Source organism: Podarcis cretensis (assembly GCF_951804945.1).
Source record: "Podarcis cretensis genome assembly, chromosome: 8".
In the NCBI taxonomy this organism is placed as follows: Eukaryota; Metazoa; Chordata; class Lepidosauria; order Squamata; family Lacertidae; genus Podarcis; species Podarcis cretensis.
In genome coordinates this window covers 40572662-40599642 of record NC_137177.1, presented here as the reverse complement: position 1 = coordinate 40599642, position 26981 = coordinate 40572662, and the positions used below count along the sequence as shown (strand labels likewise).

Genomic DNA, 26981 nt, shown 5'->3' with positions numbered 1-26981 from the left:
AAGGAAGAAATGCAGCTGTCCACATTCTCCTGCCCCAGTTTGGAAACTGACAGGCCTGCGAGAGGCCTAAAGGCAACTCAACAACAAACTTAGCTCTTAACAAGGACTGCCTATAATTTCTTCTTCTGCAAATCCTATCAAGGGAGACGGCAGGGAGAAAGGGAAAGATGCCAAAACGGACTCGCCTCTCCCCCACCCCTTGCACTTTGTGGCAACTTTGTGCTTATGCACTGCTGCACTGCCACATCAAAACCCGGGCTTAACATATAATTTTCTTTAAAGATTCTAGGCCAAACATGTGTCCTCAGATGTAGAAGCAGGACCAGCAGAAGTGCCAATCAGAAACAGTATGGAGAGCAGCACATTTCATGTCCATAGCTTTGCATACTGCTCATGGAGGGTGCTGTGCCTTCCCAGGTCTTTGGGGAGCAACAGCTTGGACTGAATTGCCCAAAGGCGGCTGGAGGTGCCATTTTCTGCCTTTCTTTGGAGAACTGGTTGTTTCCACAGAGAGTTTATGCCCACTATAGTTACCACAATACCACATGACCAAGTCCAAAAGGTACTTTATTACTGGTTAATGTCTGCTGAGACAGAAAAGGTGGCAACCCTAATAATTTACCCCAAATTTATTGACCCTTATTGTTATGAATCAACATAAATTGATCTTCTGCATGGGCTCTCTGTGTGGTACAAACTGTGTCTGTGAAATTGAGTGTGTTCTATGCAGGAAGAAAGAATAAATGAAATAACCAAACCTATGCTAATTGATTGAAAAAGCAGATGAGAGGAAAAAATGACCCCTCCTTTTTTTACTGTGAAGGATGGGTTTTTTTATTGTTCATGCTGAAGTTTGTCTTTAAAATAGAAATAACAGTACCAGAACTCCCTCTCCACTCTTAGACAGATTTTGAAATCTTTATTTTTCCACAGCTAGTAGCACTAGTAGTATTAACACTATTAATAATCAGATTTGCTATTTGCTTGCTACCTGAAGGTCTCCAAGTAACTTACAACACTGTTAAAAGAACAAATAAATATACTATAGCATGCAACTAAAACAAAAAGTAACCCCCTTAAGAGCCGCAGGAAACTTTGGCAGCACACTAACGACAAAAGCGTCATCTTTCATCTGTCAAAAGGCTGGGGGAAAACATAGGCTTTCTCCTGGTATCAGTCAATGAAGGCATTAGGCGGGCCTTGCTGAGGAGCACATTCCATAGATGGGAGCCACAACTGAAAAGCCCTCTTCCCTTGTCACAACCCTCAGAACCAGAATCTGCAGAAGGGCCTCAACAAAGCTCTAAAGGCCCCGGTAGGTTCATATTGGAGATCCTGAGCTCTAAAGGTCAAAACCAGCACTTTGAATTGGGCTTGGAAGCATACAGGCAACCAGTGTTGTTGGAACAGAACTGGTGTTATATGATCTGTTTGTCTTGAAGCTGTCAACAGCTAGGCAGCCACACTCTGCACTAATTGAGGCTTCCAAAGTTTTTAAAAGGCAGCCCCATATAAATTGCTCTGCAGTAATCCAACCTCGACGTTACCAGAGAAAAGATTGTTGTAGCCAAGTTATCCTTGTGCAGGTAGGGTCATAACTGAACTGACAGCAATGAGTCTTGGAGGAACGCCCAAACTATGAACCCGCTGTTTCGGAGGGAGTGTAATCCCCACCTAGAACAGGCCAAACGCCACTCAGCAGGTCAGAGGAACCACCTACCAACATTTCAGTCTTGTCTGGATTAAGCTTTAGTTTTACTGGCTCTCATCCAGTCCATTATTGCAACCAAGCACTGATTCAGAACACTGCCTGCCTCACCTGCAGAAGATGAAAAGGAGGGCTAGAACTGTGTCATCAGCATACTGATAACAACACACTCCAGAAATCAGTATGAACCCACTCAGCTGTTTCATCTAGATCAGGGGTCAGCAACCCGCGGCTCCGGAGCCGCATGTGGCTCTTTTACACCTTTGCCGCGGCTCCAGGGCGGATACTAGCGAGGGGAGGAGGCGCATTGTGTGCCCCGACACTCCCCACTGTTTTAAATGTCACAATCGTTTTGCGGCTCCCAGTTTTTTTTTCTTCGGTCCAAGTGGCTCTTTTTGTCTTAAAGGTTGCAGACCCCTGATCTAGATATTAAAGAGCATGGGAAACAGAACTGACTCTGTGATTCATGCAGGACCCCATACTAGATAAAACACAAGAGTTGAGCAATGCTCCCCAAGAACCACCTTCTGGAGCCATCCATCCAAGGAGGAGTGGAACCTCCACAATGCAGTGCCCCCAATACCCAACTCAGACAGTCGCCTCAGAAGGATACCATGGCTGATGATATTGAAAGTCATCAAGCGATCAATGAGGATCAACATAGTCACAATCCCCCTGCCTTGTTCCCAGCACAGGTCATTATACAGGGTAACTAAGGCAGTTTCGGTACTAAAACCAGGCTTCAGTCCAAATTGAAATGGATCCAGAAAACCTGTCTCTTCCAAGAGCACCTGAATCTGTTTGGCAACCACCGTCTCAAGAACCTTGCCTAAAATGGGGACATTTTGATACTTGTCAAAAATTATTCAGATCTTCCAGGTCTAGGGAAGGCTTATTCAGGAATGGTCTTATGATGACTACTACTGATAATAATGGTCTTATTTAATGCTTGATCTCTCCTCTCCTCTTTCTAACATAGAAATAAACCAAATAAAGAATGATAATACAGTACCCTCTGCCTAACTTAAGCCATACTAAAATACGTTTCCTCTCTGAACTGCAAGGAATACCCACCTTTGAAGGGGTTGGCATGAACCACCCCTGTTGGCACTAAACAGCAAGTAAATGGCTCTCTCAATTTGAGACGCTGTTCTTTTTCTGGAGCACCCTTTAATATACGCAAAGCAGGCAAGTGCCACATTCTCTGTCTCTAGGAACTCCAGGAAAGGCTCCAGGTTTCTCCCGGTCCTGCAGTTGTGGAAAACATGGTAGCCTCGAAGCCCACCCCTTTCAGATATGGCAGAACACCTCCCACTGCAGTGCTCTTACCCATGACAGGATTGCAAACAGCAACATCTCTAGCCAGGCAGTTCTTCAAGGAACCCAGGAGTCCTGCCGGTTCTGATCTAGGGGCTACTTTGAAGAAATTCAGCTCTCTCAGACACAGGGCACCCAAAGTGGCACCAAAGTGTTTTTTGTGAGGGAGAAGGAGGTCAAAGCACGCGCCCTGGCGACACCTTTCGTCTCACATCTATCATGCAAGCCCCTCTCCAAGCCACTGCTGGGAACACATCAATCTGACATCAAGTATCTGCATCACATCCAGCTGAGCCTCTTCCCCTTCTGCTGTAAACTGCCTGAACCCTTTGCACTAAAATCTGACTTCCTTGCAAGTAATGATGAAAATCCTGAAAACTATTGCGGGAACTGGACCACATGTCAAACTGGGCTGGGGGCATGCGGGAAGAGAAAACAGCTTTGGAATGCCTCACTGGCAAAACATGTACTTCTTGAGATGGAAGGTAGGTGGACATCTTGAAAGCAAGTTTTCCAGACAGAAAGAAATGTTTGACCGGGGCATCAAAACTTCTGGGGGTACCACTGAAGGTGGCAGCACCAAGAGGTGGGGGACTGCAAGTGATGCTAGAGCTCCTCCCCCAGATTGCTGAGCGGGGCAGATGAAGATGCTAAATACAGAGTGAGACTATTCACTCGTCTAGTACAGTGCCAGCAGCTCTGACTGGTAGGATCTCTCCAGCATCTCTCCTTAGACAAGAATTCTTTCTGGCCCTACTTGTAGGTCTAGCAGGGGGGACGTAAAGGGGGCCTCCTGCATGCACAGCATGTGTTCTGCTCCTGAACTTATGAAGAGCCTGCTGGATGAGCTACACAAGTCAGGTAACAACAACATGCTTTGTGGAAACATTCCTGCCTCCAACTTGGGAGGGCTGTTTGCTGCCTCCTGCTCCTCTTATAGCCCAGGAAGAGCTCCTTTGCCTTGCTAGAGAGAGCTTGCCTGAACTCTTCCCGGGGTGCTGTGCTCTCCTGATCCCTGGCTGCCAGATGGGGCTGCCTGCTACCACTGCCATGGCTCTGGTTTTGATTTAACTGTACTCTGCTCTCCCACATCCAGCTGCCAATAGAAGCCAAGCCGCACATAAACACAGAGACAAAAAAACAGCAAGAGCTGGAGTTCTCCATCTACTCCAGATCTCTATGCACAATCTTGCCCAGCAGCACCGGTCAGATTAAACATGAAGGAAGAGACTATGGAGACTTGCAGAACCAAGAGGAGAGGGGATGTCTCAAGGAGCTGGATATCTGGACTGCAAGGACCAGTGTTCGAAACTCCCATTGTTCTAGGCGCATTTTGCGACAGGGAATTTCATTAGCACAAGCAGTTTCTGAGCTCTGGGCGCAGTACTGTGCCTAAGATTTCAGATTAAAACTGCAGAGTCGAAGGAAAGGAGGACCTTTTTCTGCCTCCCCACTTCCAGCTACTCTCTGAAGACTGGAGAAGAGACCCTCTTAAGAATATTGGGGGGTGGGCAAGGGAAGGAGTAGACCATGTGAAAAATGAACACTTTTAGCTGCAGTTCATTCATTTTCAACTTTGAATTCTTTTTTTAAAAAAAAATTAATGGTTTTTAACATACAGAATTATAAAGCATACCACACAATTTATCACAAATACATTCTTATTGGACTTCCATCAGCACCTCTGATAATCCTCCATCTTAATCACTTCTTACGCATTTCCTAACTTAATATTGCCTTTACATTCTTAATATATCACGTCTCCTTCTCCATTTTTGCAGTATTTCTAATATTATTCCTCACAGAACTTCTTGCAAACCTACAAACGTCGTCTGGTGATCACAAATACTTTTCAAATAATCCGTAAATTCAACTTTGAATTCTTGTTATAAAAAAGCGCACCTAGACATTCCGTTGTTGCACCCATAACCTAGATTTAAGGTGCCATTTAGCTCCTAGCTTTTATATCTCAGTTTCTAATACTGGTCAGAAGGAGGCAATTCCTACGAATGTATTCCAGGTGGCGAGATGTGGTATTTGCTAAGCCTCTCTTATGGAAATGATGAAAGTAACATTCCGCATATGACATCATGCAAAACCACCTCAGGATAACTTGGCTACAGTGCACCTCAATACTGCCACAGATACACTTGATGAGCAAAATCCAATAATCAACAAGGAGAGAATGCAATCAAGACTCTTTCCCAGGATGAACAACAACAACATTCCCTGGCCAGACTGCCCAATGCAGAAGGCATTTGTAAGTGTAGAAAAAGCATGCACCCATTTTCTGCTGGATTCTAGAATGTCACAAATGGAGAGGACGAAGTATCTAGAGTAGACCACCAGGCTTGAAACTCAACTTGGCTTCAAAGAAATTGCAGCACAACCCTCCTTTGTCCAAAATGCTCAGGTAGACATGCTCTATCAAAAATCAAAACCACAACCTGGGGAACTCCCTCCCTGCCCCCTTTTAAAATTGTGTTCACATCCATTTTGTGCTGTAAAATAATTTTATGACATATACGACAAACTAGTCAGAAAGTCTGCCTTGGAGACTTCCCTGTGATCTTTGCCCATGCATGATGCAGAGGGAATCTCACCCTGCTTCTCAAAATCATCAATTCACCATGCCTTCGCCAACCTGGCGCCCTCCATCTGCCCTGTACTACAACTCCCACCTGCCTTTGCCAGAGCACCTTTGGTACTCCAAAACATCTGAAGGGCACCAGGATGGCAAAGGATAGGTTAGGTAGCTAGTATCCCCCCACTTGCTGTGTTTATTGTGAGTCCCTCCAGTTATTCTCTCAAAATGGTTGATCTGAAAAGTGACAGTTCAGTTGTTCAGGAAATAGGATGATGGCAACAACTTACATGGCTTCTTTGCCTACTTGAGAATTTGTCTTTGTCCCTGCCAGCTGGCTCTAGCCACTTGCCCACTCTACTTTGGCATGTATGGAAGTCATCATAGGTAAGGTGCCCCACAAGGCCCATTAATAACACCTACCCAGGGCCCACTGCTTTGAGCAGCACTGGGGGGGGGGGGTTGGGTCAAGTTACTATTTTAATTTTCCCCAATGCCCCCAGTATAGAATTACCCCAGGGCATTGTGGGAATCAGGCCCAGTTGCCCGGCACTGCTTGCAGCAAGGACTGCAGCAACTAAGTAACACTCCCAGGGCTCCTGGAGAGAGGACAAGGCCTACCAATCAGATGGAGCTGGTGCTGGCCACACAGGCTGTTGGGTAGAGCCCCATAATCTATGTGCCGCCTAATCTTCTGCAGTTCTAAATAAATTAGCATTGTTGTATTATATTGCCAAGGCTCTCTAGTGAAGTACCATTTAAATGAAAAAGCACAGCCAGAAAAGCATTAGTACTAAATAAAATACAAAAAGGTGTTAAAAATGGTGCCCATCACAAAAGTTATAGTGAAAATATGCTGAGATTCAAGTGGCTTCTCAGGTGAATTAAACTTCCCCAGCCACAACAGCCCACTGGGGTGCATGGAACATAGCTGAATGACCACACAGAAGAAATGCAGCAGTTATAAGGAGTCAATCCATGGCAATTCTGCTTGCAGCTTACAGCTGAAGTATAGTGACTATGAACACTAGAAGCCCCCAGACTCCATCAGAAGACAGCCCAAGGCAATGCACAACATTTTGCCGAAAACCATCAACCTATTGCCGAAAAAGGTGCCACGAAAACCATAAGCAGTACTGTCCTTTGACAATTTTGGAATGTAACTGCTGACTGGAGTCTGGCATCCTATGGCAACAGCAGAGCCAATGCAGACCCAAGCAGGTCAGCCAAAGAATGTGGAAGAGAGGAGAAGAGAAGCAGGGCAGGTGTCAAGTGTATGTTAACTCTCAGGGTTGGATTGATAGCAAGGCATGTTGCCTAGCAGCCAGAGGAGAAGGAAGACCTCAGTGCAGCCATGTGGGTTTCCTAAAAAAATTTAAAGTGGAAAAAATTCAGATTCAAATTAAGGTAATTTGCATTGAAAAAAATTCAGTTTGCATCGGAAAATTATCTTCTACCCAGGAGTGATCTCATTTTGGATGTTTACTGTATTACTCAGCAGATATTCTCCCAGCTGCTTGCAGTGCGGTTTGCAGGGCATCATCTCTCCCTCCCTGGCAAAACTGACTCGCAGTGGAAACCCCTGGAGTGCCTGTGGTTATACAAAGCCCTAGTCACCGGGCTGGGTCAGTGGCCTGCGTCACGTCCAGAGGAACCTGGGCCTTCAGAGGCACAGTTGTCCTAGCCACAGAGGCCTCTGTCTCTCTGCCAGGGAAAAGCTCAAGCAGTCAACTGCAGCACCTTTCATTTCTCACCCAGCTCATCTTCCTCCGCCTGCCCTGTGCCAGACGGACGGGTTGCCATGTCTGCAGCTAAGCCTCTCGGGGAAGTCTTTTTTTGTAAAAAAAAAATTGTGTGTTGCCTACCCAAGGGAGAGAAAATGAAGATGTCGGCTCAGTGTGCAGCAGCTGTGAAAGAGGCAAATTCCATGCTAGGGATCATTAGGAAAGGAATTTAAAATAAAACTGCCGATACCATAATGCTGTTATACAAATCTATGCTGCAACTGCTCTTAGAATATTGTGTACAGTCCAGGTCCCCTCACCCCAAAAAGGATATTGTAGACCTGGAAAAGGTTTAGAAAAAGGCAGCCAAAAGGATCAAGGTGAAGAAAGGCTGCAGCATTTGAGGCTTTTTAGTTTAGAGAAAAAGGATATACGAAGCAACAAGACAGAAGTTTATAATAGCTATGCTGTACCTTCACTATCAGAGGCAGTATGCATCTAAATACCAGTTGCTGGAGGTGAGAGTGCTGATGAGCTCAGGTCCAGCTTGAAGGCTCCCCATAAGGTCATTTGACTAGCCACTACTGGATGCTGAACTAAATGGGCCGTTGGCAAGTGGCACAGTCACAGCATGTGCCAAGTGGTACAGTAACAGCATGCCAAAATGATGGCAATAGCATGAAGCCACAGCGTGCAACGGAAAGCTTCTCTCTTTTGCAGTATTTATTATTGCACTTCCTCATTCAACACTACTATTCCTGTCAGGCCCAATGCCTAAAGTGATCCTGGCACTCAGGCCCAGCAAGCCCAAAGGCTGACACTTAACCTTTGAATGACAAGACATTCTCAGGAAGGCTCAGTGTCATGCCACCAGGCAGTTCCTGGATTGAAATGGACCTGAACCATCTTGTTTGGCCCTGTGGAACCTCCAGCTGCAGGAGCAGTGTGCACCCCTCAACTCCAGTGGTTATAGGGCCTCCCCCTTGTGGGCTTCTCAGAGGCACCTCTGACTGAGCACTGCAGGGAGCAGAGGGGCCTGTGGGTGGTGTGACAAGGTAAGGTGCCTAACAACAGCGGGGCCCTTGTTCTGTTTAACTCAAATGCCCCTTTCCTCTATGCTGCAGGGTCAAGCTCTGAAAATGCTAGGTCTCTGCAAGTCTGCAACAAAAGGGCTGCTTGTGAATGGTGCTGACTGATGGCATCAACTGTGATGCTAAGAAACTGCTTCCCTTCCCAGCTCCAGAAGAGTATTTTTAAAAAGCAACAGAGGAATGTTTCAGATATATATATATAAGCAGGTAGCCCAACGTAGCCATCGAGGCAGGGCAAGTCCAATGGCAAACCAGCCAGATGGGTAGGGTATAAATAATAAAATTATTATGAATATTATGTGTGACAATTCCTCCCTCACGCCCATTTCCCCCTCCCCTTCTTCGGTTGCTTCCTGTGTGCCATATTCTACACCACAAGCTCCAGAGCCAAGGCATCCTCTCACTCTTCATAAAGCACCATTTTCATGAATGGCCCTAGATCAGTAATAAAGGGGTAGTTGTCATTCAAGCTGAGAAGTCAGGAGGGAAGTAGGATTTCCATTTGTCATTGAGGGGCCCACCAAGAGTTATTTTCTGTATTATATCCACCTTCACCCCGTATTCCACCTTCTCTCCGACACTTTAGGCAGGAGAGCTACAGGACGAGGCCCAAGCATCTCCTTTCAGGGGTTGCCACCACCTGGTCCTCACAGCCAAACAATCCGCTGCTCCTCTGAAGCCAGACAAAACTCTGCAGCTGCTCATCTTCTGCTCAAAGCGCGGAGCCAACTGTCACTTTGCTGCTTCTGGCACACCTGTCACGGATGGTCCCCACTGCAGGCAGGCAGCCACTGCAGACCCCGGAGCTATTTTCAGAATGCTTTGGAGAGATGGTTTTGGAAGTGTTGCCAGTCTCCACACCACATATACTCCCTCTCTCACACACGCTATTTTAATCCTTAAGTTGTACTTTTGCAGGGTAGCCTAAATATCAATCATCATTGCAGACAACAGATTCAGAGATGGATGTTTACAGAGGAAGGGTTAATATCAAGATGGCAGTGAGCAGGGCAGAAGAAAAAGTTTTGTACAAATGTTGTGCACATGAAGGGGGAGGATTAAGCATTGCCTACCACAGAGAACAAATGAATCAGGAGCGTGTCATCGGCAATAAAACACCACCCCCATATTATCCACCATATTGCCTATACTTCTGACCAAGTAGCATGGGATGCCAGTATGAAATTAATGTAAAATTAAGCCGTTGTGTATATGGTCCCATTACATGGAATGATCAAGTCCACATCTGCTAATCTGGGAGAGAGACAATGAGTTCCCCACAGCACCTGCTCAGATATGCCATCAAGAGAGGGAGGGAGGGTTGCCTCCTGTACCTATACTTGGGACTCACTTCCTCACTTGCCCCAGCCAACGTGGTCCAGAGAGAGGCTTGTGGGCCAATATCATTATCCTCTTTTAAGTATGGCTCCTCCAGGACAAACATACCTGCTGGCTGGGATAAACTGGCTGTAATATACAAGTGATATACAAGAGGACTGAAACATGAAAAGAACTTTGATCTGCAGTCATTGTACAAAAGAAAAGACTAAGAATCCTGCTGCAATGGAGTCCTCCAAAAAGTTCATGACAACAAACAGAATTGACCAGAGAGCTGCAGAGAAGAGAGATAATAACAGCCCTATGGTTTCATTATGAGTAACGCTAACAATGTGTGATCCCTATCCCACCTTTTCATATATAAGCTAAAACCTGAAGTGAAGAATAGAGAAGCCCAACAGCAGGATTCAAAAATAACAAGGGGTTCTAGGGGTTTCCGTAAATCATAAGCTAAACGCAGGCCAACTCTGATGTGGTGGCGAAAAAGACAAATGCAATTCTAGGCTACATTAGCAGAAAAAAGGCATCTAGAAGATGTTATTGTAACAGCATCACCCATCTCTGCTTAGGGCGCACTACACCTGGACTGCCATGCCCACTTCTGTGTAACACAGTTTAAGAAGGATATTGGTAGACTGGAAAACATCCAGAGAGGGCAGGAGGCCAAGTCCTAAGAGGAGGAGAGGCCTACAGTGCTTTGAATGTGTAGCCTGGGTAATAGGATTAAGAGGTGAGACGATAGCCATCTTCAAAGAACTGAAAGGCTGTCACAAAGATGATGGACCAAACTTCCTTTGGTCCAATTAGCTCAGAAAGGACTACTCTGGCAGAAGCAGCCCCTCTGAGGGTCTCTGTCAGAGAGAAACGTCTTTCTCAGCCTGCTCCTGAGGATTCTTTAACCAAAGTAGCTGGAGATTGAACCTGGAACTTTCTGCATGCAAAGCATCCATTCTGCCATGAAGAACATCAGAAGATCCCTTCAGCAGCTGGATCAGACCAAAGGGGGCTCATGTAGCCATGCATCCTGTTTGCACAGCAGCCAACTAGATGCCCCAATGGGAAACCCACAAGCTGGGCCTGAGCAAAAGAGGGTCCTCCCCTCCTATGGTTTCCAGCAACTGGGATTCAGAATGGATAGTCAGACCTGCTAGGAAAGACTGATGCAGCTGTACAGGTCCAGGATGGAGAGGGAACAGTTTTAGAGATGAAATGATAGCTGTCTGCAAATACCTGAAGGGCTGGTGTAGATGACAGGGCAAATTTATTTTGTGATCTTCCAGGATGCAGGATCAACAAGTTCAAATTACAAGAAGTGAGATTTTTGAGCAAACATTAGGAAAAATGTCCAGCGTACGTGCTGCTTTGACAGTGGGACAAACTGCCTCAGAAGATGGCCACCTCTCCTTTGTTAGAGGCACCTCAGCAAGGGCTGGATGGAAGCTGTGACTTCCTGCAGAGGTTTCCTACAGGTGGAGTTTCGACCAGATGTCCTTTGAGATCCCTTTCCCACATGTCAAACTCCAATGTTACACGTCGGACTCCAGTCAGCTCCTCACCCGATCTTGTTTGAGAGTTGGGCAGCAGCTGGAGCTATGTGTTCTGTGTGACCTTATCCTGCCCCTTCCTTGGCCTGCACACCAAGCAGTGGACCCTGCTCAGTCCACATAGACAAAAAATAAAAATCACTCATTAACAGAGAAGTGAAACCCTTACTGCTTCTGCCCAAGGGCAGGAGGCCCAACAGTTCTCATAACCACGAGCCCTTGAAGAACGAACTGAAACACCTTGCAGGTCAAGGGTCTGTGGAGCAGGCACGGGCCCCTGGATCCAAAGCTGAGGATCCACTTGAGAGGCTGTGTGGGTTGATCCCTGGTGAAGAATCCCTACAACTGTCAGATGAGGCTCCTCACTTGACCTTCCCTGCACAGTCCTCAAGAACGCCAGCACCCAAAGCTTGGGGTACAGGCCAAAAACGACCTAGTATGTGCCTTTGGATACAATCACAGGTCTACTCACGAGTATGCAATCTCTGATACTCCTTCATTTTAACTCCCAGCAGCTGTGGTTTCAGAGACCAGAGGGTTTCAGAGGGTATAAGGCCTCCCAGTTAAGCCCCCCAGTAGCTGTAAATAAAAACGGGCTTCTGTCTCCTTTTTGAACTCCCTATGAGCCAAACCATGTTTCCAGATTACATTTTGGATCTAAAGTGGTTGTCTCTGCTTGACTTCAACTTGTTGAGACTATGCTACACCTTGAACCCTGAGTTTTGGTAAAAGGGTTTGCCCTTGTTGGGATGAGAGCCTAGCCTGGTCCCCAAGGGCACCCACTGGAGCACAGAGCCTAGGCTATAGACTAGAGCTACAAACAGCTGCACACAGGGGGTTCCTGGTGGTCCCTGCACTTCCGGGTTCTCATTTGGGGATGCAATGTGTCTTCAGCTGCCAGCAATGTGGATGATGGCTGCTTTGTGAATTCAGCAGGAAAGAAATGAATGACTCAAACAAGAAAGTAGGAAATGAATGAAGCAAACAGCTGGAAAATCCAGGGCAGGCAAGTTGCCTCTTCTTTCCCCTAAAATGGCGATAAATGCTTTCACCAACTTGGTGTCCTCCATATTATTTAAACTGAAGGTGATAAATCATGCTGACTGTGGTTGATAGATGGTTGTGGTCCAAAACATATGAAAAGCACCAAGCTGGTGAAGCCTGGCATTGGCCAGGGCCTCCTGGCTCTCTCTTGGTCCAGCTGCATTGGCACTATCTGTCCAGGCCCTCCATGGGGCACCCCTTGTTCTGAGAGTGGGAGGCTTCCTTCTCCCTGCCCCCACAAGGATCTAGGCCTGAAGAACTCACTGCAACCTTTTTTGTCCTCTCCCTGGCTCTGAAGGGCTCTAGAGCAGAAAATGGCTTCCCCACCCGCCTCTTGCCCCTGGGGCAAAGCTGCTGGAAACAGGGCGGCATCAAAGCTGGAGGTTAGCCCAAAGCTGGGCTTCCTGAGAGTTGCAGCTTCAATGTGAGAAAAATTTGTAAATGGTATATAAGCAGGTGTAGGATGAGGCATCCATTTTTTTAAGTTCCACTGAACCACCTAGGGCACCTCTCCCTTTTCATTCCTCAGAAGATGATATGGGAAGGGAATCAACAGACTTGAGGAAGTCTTAAACTCCTCACTTGCATGCTTCCTTTTGTCTGAAAAATCAGAAGCCCCTGCTAACTTTATCCACATGTAAACATAAAGGCGTCCAGCCCCTGCATCTAGTTTTGGCTTTACTAACTTTTCATTGCTAACCTGGCCTGCACCTGTGTACAATTAACATCTGGAAGGGGAGATGGAAGCCTGCAGTATCCACACACTTAAAGTGCTTTGTGCACTGAGCCTGAGTGTCATCAGTGGCAGAAAATGATGCTCAATCCACACCAGGGGAATTTAAAATTATGGAACATGGTGTTCTGTCTGTGCTTCAGAGATGGTCAAAGTTTATCCCAATATTTAAGAGCACCTAGAAAGGCCCATCCCCCATGAAAGGCTTGTTCAATAAAACGAGACTGAGTGCCTGGCTACATTCTCCTTGCATTCCTGAAGCTCAACCTGCGACCTCATCATCCTCCCATTCATTCAAGGCTTAACCTTTGAGCTGAGCTTTCCCCTACTTCCACTTCATTTGTAAATTCTAAATGAAATGGCAACAATTATTTTAGCTCTGTTAGATTAATTAACAGCCACATCCTATCCTCCAGTGATGTCGACTGGGCAGTCCAGGACTACCTCTCAGTCACTTAGTGTAGGCATCACATGAGACAATGACCTTGTGACTCATCCTATGTATGTCCACCATTCACTCTGTGGAGAAAGGGGCACAGCGGAAGAATTGGAGGCATGGCCCCTTGCAACACACACACAAACACAGGCATCTTAACTCCTCTAAGAACCATCTGCTGTTTTACAGATGCCAAACCATGCTTCTCTGGATGATGGGAGGCTGATAAACTCAGCAGCCAACTGGAAGATTAGTAGCCATGGCAAGGAAGCCAGCTCACCTGCAGCAGCACAACTCTACCTGAAGCCGTGGCAGAAGAAGCAAGGAGGTGGTGAGTGACTGAGAACTTGGTCCAGCTCACAAGCCTCCAGCAGCCAAGGGCAACAGAAATGTGGAAGCCAGTGCAAGCTGGCTTAATGCTTGCAGCCTCAGAAGCTGGGCATTAAGACCAACCACAAAGCCACAGGGGATACAGGCCAGCCAGGCCAAAGTAGTCCTTACCGACACACAGAACAGTGGGCTAGGAAGAAGAGAAAGGCCACAGTGGGCTAGGAAGAAGAGAAAGGCCACTGGCCAGGCACCCACACCTCATGAAATGCTCCCAGAACAGAAGGAGGAGTGCAAAGTCTCCCTTGACGCAGCAGGTCAGAGTCTCCTGCAAAACCGCCAGTTCAACATGCCTTGTATGTAAGTGGAGACTCACATGGGCAACAAACCCGACCAAGGCCAGGAAAGCTCCAACAATACACAGAGGAAGGACATGGAGAGTCCAGGCAGTCAGTGAACACTGGCAGAACTGCAGGCCAGACACTTGGTTCTGTGGAGCCTTTCTTGAGGGAGTCCAAACAGATAACAGGGGCCATGGCAGCAAGATCTACTGAGGAGGCCTAGTGTTACCTAACATCACCATCACCTCTCTCTGTAGGTGGGCCTGTTGGCAAAGGCATTAAGAGCACCAGGTGAGCACACCTTAGTGACATAGTGGTAGGTGTGTTTGAACTGTGTCTTCCATCTGCCCCAGCTAGCATGGCCAATGGGACTTGTAATCCTACAACATCTGGAGGAAACCACACTGGCTACCCCTGTGTACATGAAGGGCGGCAGAGAGAATGCCCCCCAGGGCCTCAAGAGATGGCAGCAGTGCACCCAGCACAAAGCCCAGGAGCACCTGACTGGATACAGAAGGCTCTATTGCCAGGCATCTCCTTGGGATGAGTGTCTACTTGGATGAGAGAAGATCCAGCTGCAAACAATGACTCAGCAGATGATAAGGAGGAAGAGGAGCAGCAGCAGGCAGGAAGGGCTTACGGGCCTTCATCTCAGGCCCTTGCTGGCTTAACAGTTTTCCAGCTCCCACACCAGGTACTCATCATGAACAAAACTGCCCTGGCTGCTGTCCCAGGGCGTGTTTCTGGCCTGTTAAGAAACCAAAGCATACAAAAAAGCAGGGACAGAAAAGTAGAAGTGAGGGAGGAGAGAAATGAGGAGAAAATTTAAACGTGCACTGCAGGTTATAGTGGTATAAAATGAGTTCGAGGTCTGAAGGGGTTAAATGATTCTTTTTAATGATGCAACCTGCCCTGGGACCCTTGGGCAAAGGACAGGTAATAAATCAAACAACAATGACACGGTTTTCCTAAAATGTGGGGAGGAGTTTCTGAATGAATGGGAGTGACTCCCCCACTACTTGGAAGAGAATGCTTCTGAAGAACTCTGCTGCTTTATCTCAGAGCAAAACTGCTGGCTTTAGCCCAGGCTGGGGTGACTCCATCATCCTTCATCACTGGCCATGATGGCTGGGGCTGATGGGACACGATGAAGGGCACAGGCTCCCCAGTCCACAGAATTATTTGGGAAACTTCAATGAAAAACCACCATGCAGGTGCTTGGGGCGGCTTCTGATGCAGCTGGTCAGAGTAAAGGAAAGGGAGAGTAGAGGCCCTGGAGAAGGCAGGTGGGGGGAACCCTTCTCACTTGCAATTGGAGGGCCATCCTGGGCCCAGGAATAGACTCAGGGGGCTCTTCAAACATCCATGGGCTTCTAAGGATTGTATGCCAGTTTTAAGAGGAAGCCTGGTGTTTTAGGAACACCCTTGGGTGTTCAGTGGTCATAAGAGGACAGGGGAAGAGAAAGGGAGGCAACTCATCAAACTGGGCATTGAATGCAGGATTCCAGCAGCCACAGGAGCTTCCATCACCTTCATGAATTATTTACTATTATTTAAAAGATGCAAGATCCGAGCCAGTTCATTTGAAGGGAGTTTACGATCCCAGGTTTTTGCTGGTGCTTCATTCTGGTAATTACTATGATTATAATTTTAAGTCTGTCTTAGATTATTTGTTGCATTCTATTATGCATTACGATTTTAATTGTTCCAATGATTACTTTTCAAATGGTCTACTGCCGTGGGAAGTGGCTCCTCCAGGATCTAGCTACCCACAGTTCCTGAAGCACTAACAGTATCTAACAACACGCCCCCCCCCAACAATCTCTGCGAGGAAAACCCACACATGTGTGAGCACACGCCACTCCCTCCTCACTTGGTATAGCCAGAAATGGCGGGGGGGGGGGGGGTTTAAGTGCATATTAAGCAAGTGAGTGACATCTGCAGCCCGCTGCATTTTAATGCAAAACTAATTTTGCTGAAGCAGGGCCAGCCTTTGGATGGGTTGCCTTCCCCCCTTCTACTTTGTTGCACCAGTTACAACTCAGGTTAAGTGGGACACACAGCTTTCAGAATTGAGGCCATCTTGAGTCCCCCTTGAGAGAAAAGAAACTGGAAATCAAACTTAGCAGTAGGGGGAAAACTGGCGAGTGGGTGGGATCTGTCCAGCTCCATGATTTGATGCAGCAAGGAGAAACATGGCACTTTGTGCCTGTGCCCAACTTTGACAATGAAATGTGGCTCGGAACAAGGTATCCAGGAAACTGCTTCATGCCTCAGGAGCCAGTGCCAGAACTGGAACCAGAAATAGAACCAGAGGTCTGGCTGGAACAGCTGGTGGGAGTTGTAGTCCAAAACACCTGGAGGGAGCCAGGCTGAGGAAGACTGATCTAGGAGAACCAACCCAAAGCTTCACTCTACCGTGTCTAGCAATCTCCTCCCAAAGGCTTCACCCGCTGGATTTTAACAGCCTCCCCACTTGTGGCCAATTTCTGCAGTGGCAATTCAGGTGCATGAGGTTGTCCACAAGGTAATCTGATGCTCAATAAACTCAGCCGCCATCAATTTTAGTTGGCCAGATTTCCCACCTTGTCTGGGATGTGGCTCAAGATGAAGTTCAAGACAAGAGAGACTCTTTCTGTCTTGATAATTCCCCAGATCCTTAGCATGGGGCAATTTGCCAGAGCCGCCCAGGGCTCACTGGTGAAAAACTGGTTTTTTTAAACCTCAAAGGTTGTTGAGCCTGCTAATTTGATCCTTCCAGGTTAAATTGCCATTCTAATGTTCATTCTCCAAGAGGGTTGGCCACTTTCTCTTGTAAAGCCAGTTAGGTTGCTGATCCTCACAACTCCTGGTTGCAGTCACCCTCCTAGGGCACACATTTTTCTAGGGTGTGTGGATTTCTTCCATGTGGCATTTTCACTTTCTTTACAAGCCATGTAAGAGAAGTAATCTTGACAAGATTTGCATAAGGGGTGGTGGTGGAGGTGGTAGAAGAGGCTCCTGCAGGCCAGGCCAAGGGGCAACTACCGCCATGCTGAATCTGGCAAGGCAGTGAGCACCACTCGCCTCTGCTTTTTGCTCTCCAGGCCCAGCACCAACAACTTCCCCGCCCCCTTCCTCCATCTGCCACTGATCCACTCATTTCTCTCTAAGTCCCCCTCCCCCTTCCTTGGTATTTAGATAAATTATCACTATGCAGAGCTTTACGGCGCTTCTACTGCGTAGGAACTAGACTAGACTAGATATAGATAGTAAATGGTGGCGAAAGGGCCCTCTGCCCATGCTCGGAGGTATCGTCTCCGCGACCGTCCAGGCTAGAACTGCTACTATGCTCAGCTCTTTCCGAAACAGCGCCTGGCCATTTTGAAGAAGGAAAACCGTCTGATGGAGGAAGCCGAGCAGCCGGGATGGAGGGAAGCACAAGGCAGACGCCGCCGCGCTTGAGGGAGCCTCGGCTACCCGATTTACAGCTTCGGCGCCGAATGAGTTAAGGCGGCAGCAGCTCCGCTTCCCCCCCCCCGCCATCCCAATGGTTTTATTCGCCCCCCCCCTCCGAAATCGCTCCTCCTGCAATGACAGCATTGTCTGGGCTGGGGGGCGGCGGCGGCAGGCCAGCCTCGAGACACCCCCCCCCACTCCGCCCGCCGTCGCGCGTGCTCATCCTCCGCGCGCTGCCTCGGGCGTCCGGCGGGCCAGGGAGCCAAGGGCGCGACGGGCTCCCCGGGAAGGGAGGCAGAGGCAAGCCCCCTTGCCTTGCGCGCCCCTCCCCGCCAGGCTTGTTTACGGGTTTCGGCCTCCCGCAGTAGCAGCAGCAGCAACTCCAGCCTCCGCCCCCCGTCCCCGCATCCTCCCCATTCTGTGCAGACGGGGCGCGGCGGCGCCGGCGCCGGCCGGACCCTTCCTTCTTCCGAAGCGGCTCACCTTCATGTCGTTGACGATGGCTTGGAAGAGGCCGCCCAGCGCCCCGCACTCCTTCTCCGCCGTCTCCATGGCCGAGCGGCGGCAGCCCGTCGAGGGGGGCCAGTCCCGACACAGCCCCGCGAAGGCGAAGGCGGCGTCTCCTCCTCCTCCTCCCTCTGCCTCGCCGCAGCCTCTCTCTCTGTCTCTGGCGCTCGCTCGCTCGGCGCGCCTCCCTCGGTCACTTCCCGCCACGGGCGGCCCTCCGCGCTGCCGCAGCCGGGAGCGAAGGCGATGAAGAGGCGCTCCGAGCAGTGGCCATCCTCTGGCCCGGAGCAGCAGCAGCAGCAGCAGCGACGACGACGACGAGAAGGGCGGCGAGCACCCCGCCGGCCGGGGAGGGGGAGGAAAAGAGCGTCGCCGCGCGCAAAAGGGGAGCCGGGCGGACGCCTCAGAGCGACGGGGCGCAGGAGAAGGCAGCCGGAATCCGAGGGGAGGGGAGGGGAGAGGGATCCAGTCACGTGGGCGATGCGGGGAGGGGGCGGGCCGGGAGGAGGGGGAGGGGCCGCCCAAGCTAGGGGCTTTGCAGGGAGAGCAGTGGAGCCGCCGCCGCCGCCACTCGTGGAGAGCACGCGGGTGACCCACAACTCCCCGCTCCGCCTGGGCAGCTTCGATGCAGCGGCTTCTTCCTCTCGCCCACCGAAGCCTGGAGCTGCCGAGGGGGCCATGGAAGGCGCTCCGCTCGCCACTAACAGGAGGCGGCTGGCCCCTTGGGGACAGGAGACACCCCTCCTGTCGGACCCGAGGGGAGTGGGCGGGAGGGAAGCCCGATGGGTCTCGGCTACACATGGGGGACGGGGTGCAGAGCAGTTGCGTTTTCTAGCTGTTGCCTCGAAGCTCCACGGACTTTCCCCAGCCCCCTTCTGCAAAATGGGAGCAACCCTGCCCAACCTCGCCAGGGGAAGCAGGGTGGCACCACGTCCCCCAAGCTTGCCTCCACTGCTTGGCAGCCGCTCTCCAGAACCTCAGACCTGGCTCGACTGCTGCCGGGGATTGAACCTGCGGCATTCTGCCGGCCAAGCAGCAGCCCTCCCGCTGAGCCAAGGCCTTCTTAATTGCAGGGGCTTCTTGGGCCTAAAGCTAGAAACGAGGTCAAGGTCAAAGGCAACCCTGAGCCCAAAGTCCACCTGCAGCATCTCCACGGAGTTACTACTTAGGCCTTGCCTCCACCTAGGTAGTAAGAGATTGCGGGTGGGGAGGTACTGGTATCATTGCATTGCTGCTGCTGCAGCTGCTGCATGATTATCTCCTCTAGAAGAGGCTGCCTGTTGCATCACTGCTTGAGGTCCTGCTGTCTGAAGTAGGAGGCACAGCTAGATATGCAAGAGAATCAGCTTCTCAAAAGGCAGGCAGATTTTCCTGTCACAATTAGTAAACCTTTTCAACCAGAAGGCTACAAAGTGAGGTTCCAGATTTAATGCAGGTACACAGAAAGAACTGCAGAAGCCCCCGCAAGTGAGAGCTTGCAAAGAGAAGTGTGGCTAAAAAGGGAGCTTTGCTTGTGGAAATGACACTCATTGATCCAGGAGAAGCCTTTATTTTTTTAAAAAAAAACTTTATTCATACAGGACACCAAAGGTTAAATAAAATGTCAGGGTTCAGATTACTAGGGAAAGGACTTCCCCACTCTGTAATGGAAGAAAATGCCATGTCTGTTCACAGAAATGAAAGCAACCAGACCTACTTCTGAGTATAACGTGCAGGAACAGGGAGCACTTTATGCAGAGTGGATAGCAGCAGAAAGAAGGTCCAGCACCTGTTGTGGTACCTTCAGACTGGCACGCAGGATAGATTCACCTTCCAACCTGCTTTCCTCCAGCTGTTTTCGACTAGAATTCCCATCAGACCCAAAATCACATCGTCGTGTTGGCTGGGGCTAATAGAGGATCCTTTCCAGCTCTACAGTTCTATGAACTGTAGTCCAAAACAGCTGGAGGAAAAGGCTGGGTAAGTCTTGGGCAGCAAACTGAGGTTTCAGCAGGCCCCCTTGCCCAAACAGCAGTGCAAACTGGGCAACCCCTTTGATCTCTCTCATGACAGGGAGGATGTAGCCAAAGGAAGTGAAGTCCATTCTGCCATCAATCATTTTATTTGCCATACCTTTTATTGCAAGGAGTGTTTTACAATAGTACAAAGAAATCCAGGCTAGAAATACAGTTGGTCTATAGAGATCTATATATACACATACACACAGGTTAGCTGTAAGCTAAGACTGTGCAATCCAAACACATGGTTTTTGTGGGGCTGGGTGGGAAGCAGGCAAGGGAGGTGATCCTGCTGGGAGTTCATAGCAGTTGACCAACCCACACATGGGGACCAGTGTGCAAGCCCACAGGGTTGCTGAGAGGGGTCAAGGCGCTGTGGATTTGGCAACTGTGTCCCCAAATCAGTGGGGAGGAAGGGCTGCACCAAGGTTTCCCACACACCCTCCCCCCTCTCAGGCTGGAAGTGGGAAGTCCTCCCATTTCTTTTCCCCCCTCTGGCAGTAGCAAAAGCACGGCTACGACCATCAGATGACCATCACAAGGGAAGGCGAGGGCTCTTGCACCACTGCCAGAGAGGAAAAGCACATCCCAAACTACACAGCAGCTTCTTGTTCCACCTCACAAGCAAATCTTGCCTGGGAGGATCAGAAAAGGCCCCCCAGAACATGCTGGCTCGTCCCCACAGCCAGGTGACATCTCTTCAATGTGTAGCTAGCAGCAATATCCAGCCAAGGTTGCTTCTCAACTCCAAGCCATGGAGTTAAGCTACTCCGGCTGCTTGGCTGCTTCCTCTGTGTCCCTTGGGTTCCGGCCTTCAGAAGACAGTTCTCCGATCCAGGTTCTCGCCCCGGTTGGCTCGCTGGTGCCGGACCTGGAGGTGTTTGCTCTGGACCTTCTCAAAGTGTTGCAGCAACTCTGCGTAGTCTATGGCAGGGGTGGTGACAGAGGTCTTCTTGGAGGTGAGACTGGCCTTTGGGCCATCCCTGGGGAGAGGGAAGAGAGAGCATCAGGGGGTGGGGACTGTTGCCAACAGCCTTGTGGCCAGAAAGAGGGGCTGGGGACTGGAAGACACATGCACTCTTGAGATAATCACCACTCAGGTGCCCATGGATGCAATAGTAAAAAAGAAGGGCAATGCTGTGACCACCTCTACTCCATCTCCCCACAATCATATGCAGGTACAGCAGGACCCTTTTGTGCTCAACCAATCCCTTTGAGGAAGGGGAAATGTTCTTGAAGTTGCACAAGACCTCTTGGTATTCTTGCTCACTACAGACTATCTCTGATAATAGAATACTAGTATCACAGAGTTGGAAGGGACCTCAAGTGTCATCTAGCCCAATCCTCTGCAATGCAGGGATCTCAGCTAAAGCATCCATAACATATGGCAATCCAAAAGTTTACAAATAACTGAATCGTTGCTTCAGAGAAAATATATCTGATACTGTTTTAATATTCAGGATTTCTCTTCCCAATCTCATAGAAGGGTAAGCTAAAACGCAAATATTAAAACCACAGAAATCCAGCCCAAGTGCAATGAATCTGAGTCAGCCACAAGAGCTTTGCTCCACCTGAAGTTCAACACAGTTGGCCTTCAGAATTGGCAGGCAAGTGGCTGCCCAAGGCGATGCCCCCCACCTCTGACCCCTATTTCCTGAATATGCAGCTTGAGACTGATCTTGATTCTCATGCAGAGACCTCAAGGGCAACGAGGAATAATGCCTGCCAAGCTCTTCAGTGCTCTTGAGCCATCCCCATTTATCTCAAAGTGGTGTCTGCCTGCAACTTCCTTCATTCAAAGCCAATCATGTTCTTGAAAAAGATTGGTTTTCTGAACCAGAAATGTACAAGGGCTGTTTTCAACATGGAGGTCTCCAAGATCCTCCCAACTGACTTGTATTTTGCTTTGTTTTCATTCACGACATTTGTGGACTGCCCTTCATAATATTTATCTTCATAATATTTATTCCAGGGCAGCATGCTGAGGAACCTCTCCTTGTGCTCTGTAGATTGTTCTGGGGCATGCAATCAGTTCACGTGGCATGAACTAGTTTATTGCAAACCATATACACCCAAAAACTCCCCTGTGGTTGCAGATTGCAGGGGAAGATGGAAGCAGACATGTGAGCAGTGTCCTGTCTGCCTTCACTCATCTTCTCACTGAGGAAGCCCTTAAAAGCTACCATTACAACCTAGACAGTTTGAAAAAAGGACCTTGGCTGGATCACCCATCACAGCCTCAAGCAGAGAAATTTGCAGCCAACCAAAGAGGTTTCCCTCCATGGCTCCCCACAAATGCCAGGAATGACATGTACATGCAAGGATGCTGTGTTTCCTCATAGGACAATTGTGTAGGTCTCACAGCCAAGACAAGATGCCAACTCTGTATCTGACCTGGGCAGTTTGAATCTCGTCCTCTCTGCTTCCTACAAGCTCCCAACATTCATAATGGGGCAAGAAGGGCCCTTTATCCTAGCCTGCCCTTTTGGTGTGACTAATCCAGGGTGTATTTGGAGACAAAGCCCAGTGCCTGAGCTCTGCTCAAACTGCAAAGAATTTCCTGTTTGTGCGCCTCTCCCTTTGGTAAGCGGACAGCCCAGCGGTTGGTGCTCTGTGGCTCAGCACCCTGGAACTGCAAGTGGGATGGGAAGGCAGGCAAGACGGGGGGTGGGTGGGGGCTAGATGCAGGAACAACAGCTGGAATCAGTGGCAGCAGCAACAGGGCTGCTTGAGCTGCCAGCCAGATTCCAGGAATGGCAGGTCTTCATCAGGGACCAGTATTGCAAGAAGATCTCCCTCCATTTGCCAGCTCAAAGGCAGCTGTCTCGAGGAAGGCTCATAGCAGAGATACAAGCTAGCACACTCATGTCCACAGCTCTGTTCCCATAGTAGGTTGGCTTAATAGTGGGTGAAATCGTTCTAAGTAAGCATGCTTAGGATTGCACTGTAAAGCAAATGGCTGAATCTGTGTTTGGTGACAAACACCGAACTGAGCGCAGAATTGAGCCCACTCTGAGCTCACATCCTCCTGCTTTCTCAAAAATTGCAGGGGAATGTGAAACACAGGACTGATGTAAACCAAAACTGGTGTAGATGCAGACAGGTGCTTCTACAAAGGAGAAGGAAAGGAGGCTGCACCTTCTCAGATATCTCAAATATATTATAGGCTAAAAACCAGCTGTTAGTAGACACCTGTCTCCAATCACCGGCTGATTAGCTGTGATGTCACAGAATGTTCATAAACATTACCAAGTGTCAGAACCTTGGTGAACTGCAGTTGCTAAGAGGAAAGTAGGAGGACAGTTTGACAAAGGCAAACCTCATTTAGGCCCTAAAGGCAAATGTGATGGGATGGAGGAAGCGGGGGGGGGGGGTTTGCATCATACCTTAAAATAGGCAGATACACCTTGCAATGAAGCTCATGTACTTAATTATGCAAAAGACACTGGACTAAATAAGAGTCCTTGCAATGTTATAATACTCTGCAACTCCTTGCATATACAGTGGTACCTCGGGTTAAGTACTTAATTCATTCTGGAGGTCTGTACTTAACCTGAAACTGTTCTTAACCTGAAGCACCACTTTAGCTAATGGGGCCTCCTGCTGCCGCCGGAGCCCGATTTCTGTTATTATCCTGAAGCAAAGTTCTTAACCTGAAGCACTATTTCTAGATTAGCAGAGTGTGTAACCTGAAGCGTATGTACACTGTAATATTGTAACAAAATCTTACACTTATAACAACTATATGCCCCAAGTTTAAAAGTTTCTTTTTTGTAAACCACTCTGAGGTGTTTTGTTTTTTACAATCAAGCAGCACATAAATTCCATGGAATAAATAAATATTTGTGATTAGGCAACTGAACTAAATTATTGGAAATATTAGTGTTTCTATCTAATATTTGGTAAATGATATAACTGGAGAGGGGCAGTCTAATTTTATGCATGTTTGGAAGTGCAGCTGAATTCTATGGCCTGGATTTGCCCAGGACCACAGCCTTCGTTTTAGAGAAAGTTAAAGAGAGATTTCTATAGCAAAATGCAATTGGGAAACGAATTGGGGTTTTTCATCAGCTCTCTCCCCCTCCACGGAAGGCAGCCAGCACCTTCCTTGTTCTGGAGTGCTGACTCTAGTCAGTAGGACCACAGTGGGCTCCAGATGGGGCCTACTTGTCCCTAGAATTGCTGGGCAAGAGCAGAACCTGGCAAAAATGTGGCATCTCTTGTCTCCAGTCCTTGCTCTACAGCTTGCAGAGGAAAAGAGTTGGGGATACTTTTCTGTAATCTCAAAAGTTGCAAGAGAGTTTAAGAGAAGTGTCGTTGGTCAGTGGCCACCTTCCTGCTCCTCCTGCACAACAGTTCAAAGCACTCTGCCCTCTTCCCCGGCTAATCTGTCACTGATCAACCCTTCCTTTACATGAGCATTTGCCCACCGCCCCCAAAGAAAGCACATGCCTTGAAACAAGCAAACTGGTCAGATTTGCCTAATCTGCTATGATTGCAGGGTGAGGATGCTTTTGATTCAGATCTGGCTTTCTCTCTCTCTCTCTCTCTGTGTGTGTGTGTGTGTGTGTGTGCTGTGCACACCCATAGCGTATACAGGGCCAGCTCCAAACAAAACAAAACCTGCTGTTAACAGTTATCAACTTCGCAAATCCCCACCAGACACTCTCTTTCAGCAAGTCAAAAGAGACCTCCAAACTGCTGCTGACCTAAGCTGGTCTAAGAAAGAGAGCACTTCTCCAGTTCTATCCGCCTTTTTCCCTGCATTCAATGGAGCAGCAGCAGCAGCAAATGCCTTGGAAATTCATTTTCCACAAGGAAAGAAGTGAAATGTCATGATGGAAGAGTTTAGTCCTTGGCAACCAGGAGAAGGATGTTGCAAGAAGTGGGAGGTGGAGAGGATGGGGTTCCAAAGGGATGGAAAGACTTGGAGGATGCCAGGCATTGCAACCCCTATGGTTGTCGCCAATTGAAACAATTACAATTAAAAGAATAAACATGGATAGGTGGTGGGTGACCTATAGAGATTTGTTGGACTTTTCAAGGAACAAACCCGGACTGAAACCACTGGAAGAAATAAGGAGCCAAGTTACTGATTGGCTTCAGTATCACCAATTACATGATATGTTTAAATTAGATAAGAAAAATTGTGGGTTTTTTAAAAAGCTCTCAGTTTGAAAAAAGAGTTATTGACGAACAAGGAAAAATTATTGTCCAAAATGTATACACTGTTATTGGAATGGGAAACAAAAGATGAGCTGATTCAATAATCAATGAACCACTGGGCAATGGATATAGGATATAATATAGACTTAAACCTCTGGGAGAAACTTTGGGAAAAACGATCTGAAATTTACTGCATGCTACACATTGAAAGAGAATTATATGAAAATGATCCATAGATGATATTTAACTCCGAGTAGATTAGCTAAGATGTATAAGGTGGAATCGGACTTATGTTGGAAATGCAAAGAAGTAGAAGGAACTTTTTTCCATATGTGGTGGGTATGCAAAAAAGTTAAAGTATATTGGGAAATGATATATAATGAGATGAAAAGGATGTTTAAAGCAATATTGCAAAATTAAGGATTGCTAGAAAGATGTTGGGAAAAGAAAATTATGTGGTTTTAGCAGAAATGACATAAAGGATTAAGTAAAAATGAATTGGTGAAAGAGAGAATGTAAAATTATAGTATATTAAGACAAATTATTAAGATAAAAACAAGGTTGGAAGGATTTGCTGAAATAACAAATTGAATTAGAATACAAAAATGGGAGGTGTGAGGAGGTCAAGGAAATAAGCAAAGGAAAGAAAGCTATGTAAAGGTTTGATCTGTTCTTTATTAATTGTTTGTATTTTTTCTGTCTTTTTTATTTTTCTTTTTTCTCTTTTTTCTCTTTGTAATCGTTAAAACTTGAATAAATATTATTTAAAAAAAATATGAAAGTGAGAAAGGTCCCTAGTAAGGAAGACTGGCAACTTAAGATGATAGAATATGCAGAACTAGCAGGCCTAACAAGTAGAATATGAGAACAAGAAGAACAGGTATTTAAAGAGGAGTGGATTTTTTTTGTCAAGTATATTGAAAATAATTGTGCACAGTTAAAAATGCTGGCAGTATTAAAGTAATTCAACAATATAACATATTTTGAACTGATGTAAGATAGGAAAATTAAATTAGTTGGATATATTAAAATATGCAGGAATGGTGGATAAGTTAAATGAACCTTGGAAAGCAAGTGAGGGAAGTCAATGAATGTATGGTATAATAAAACATGTTTAATTTGAAATGTAAAATTTGAAAATTTAATTAAAATATTAATAATAAAAAAGAGAGTCCCCAACCTCCCAAGGGAGTCTGTTCCACCATTGAACAGTGCTTACTGTCAGAAAATTCTTCCTTATGTTTAGCTGGAATCTCCTTTCTTGTAACTCGAATCCATTGGTTTGAGTCCTAGCCTCTGGAGCAGGAGAAAACAAGCTTGCTCCATCTTCCATGTGACAGCCTTTTAGATATTTGATGATGGCTATCATATCTCCCTTCTTTTCCAGGCCAAACAAAATAATTCAAATACTGCTTTAGAAGGGAGAGGGGGGTGAAATCACAAAATAGCTGCATTCTGTACCAGCTACAGCAGCTGACCCATCTTCAAGGGCAGCCCCACATGTAGGGCACAGCACTAGTCTAAACAGAAGATTACAGGAGCATAAATATCTCTGGCTAGACTCTTTGTCAGGAGAGGCTGGCACACAAAGCTGGCGAAAGACAAGATGTGCCACTGAGGTCCCTTGTGCTTCTATAGTGGCAGCAGCTAGATCAACAAGCTCCAACAATCTGCACACACGATTCC

The 26981-nt window shown here is 47.6% G+C and overlaps 2 protein-coding genes and 1 long non-coding RNA gene across 8 annotated transcripts in view; 1 reads left to right on the top strand and 2 right to left on the bottom strand.

Moving 5' to 3' along the window:
- The window catches only part of MTSS2 (MTSS I-BAR domain containing 2), a 58304-nt gene extending 39712 nt beyond the window's left edge, over positions 1 to 18592 (bottom strand). For all 6 annotated transcript variants that reach the window (XM_079988393.1, XM_079988396.1, XM_079988397.1 and 3 more), the window contains exon 1: positions 18109 to 18592. In XM_079988393.1, coding sequence (XP_079844519.1) covers positions 18109 to 18177 — 69 coding nt within the window. In that variant the 5' untranslated portion in view covers positions 18178 to 18592. The remainder of the gene's footprint in view (positions 1 to 18108) is intronic.
- LOC307222935 lies at positions 17375 to 25519 on the top strand. Its single transcript, XR_013841919.1, has 2 exons — positions 17375 to 17673; positions 24729 to 25519. It is a non-coding gene; the product is annotated as an uncharacterized lncRNA (long non-coding RNA).
- Positions 20215 to 26981, bottom strand: part of VAC14 (VAC14 component of PIKFYVE complex) — a 71986-nt gene continuing 65219 nt past the window's right edge. Inside the window, exon 19 of the mRNA XM_079988392.1 lies at positions 20215 to 21112. Within this exon, the coding sequence (XP_079844518.1) occupies positions 20944 to 21112 (169 nt within the window). The 3' untranslated portion in view covers positions 20215 to 20943. The remainder of the gene's footprint in view (positions 21113 to 26981) is intronic.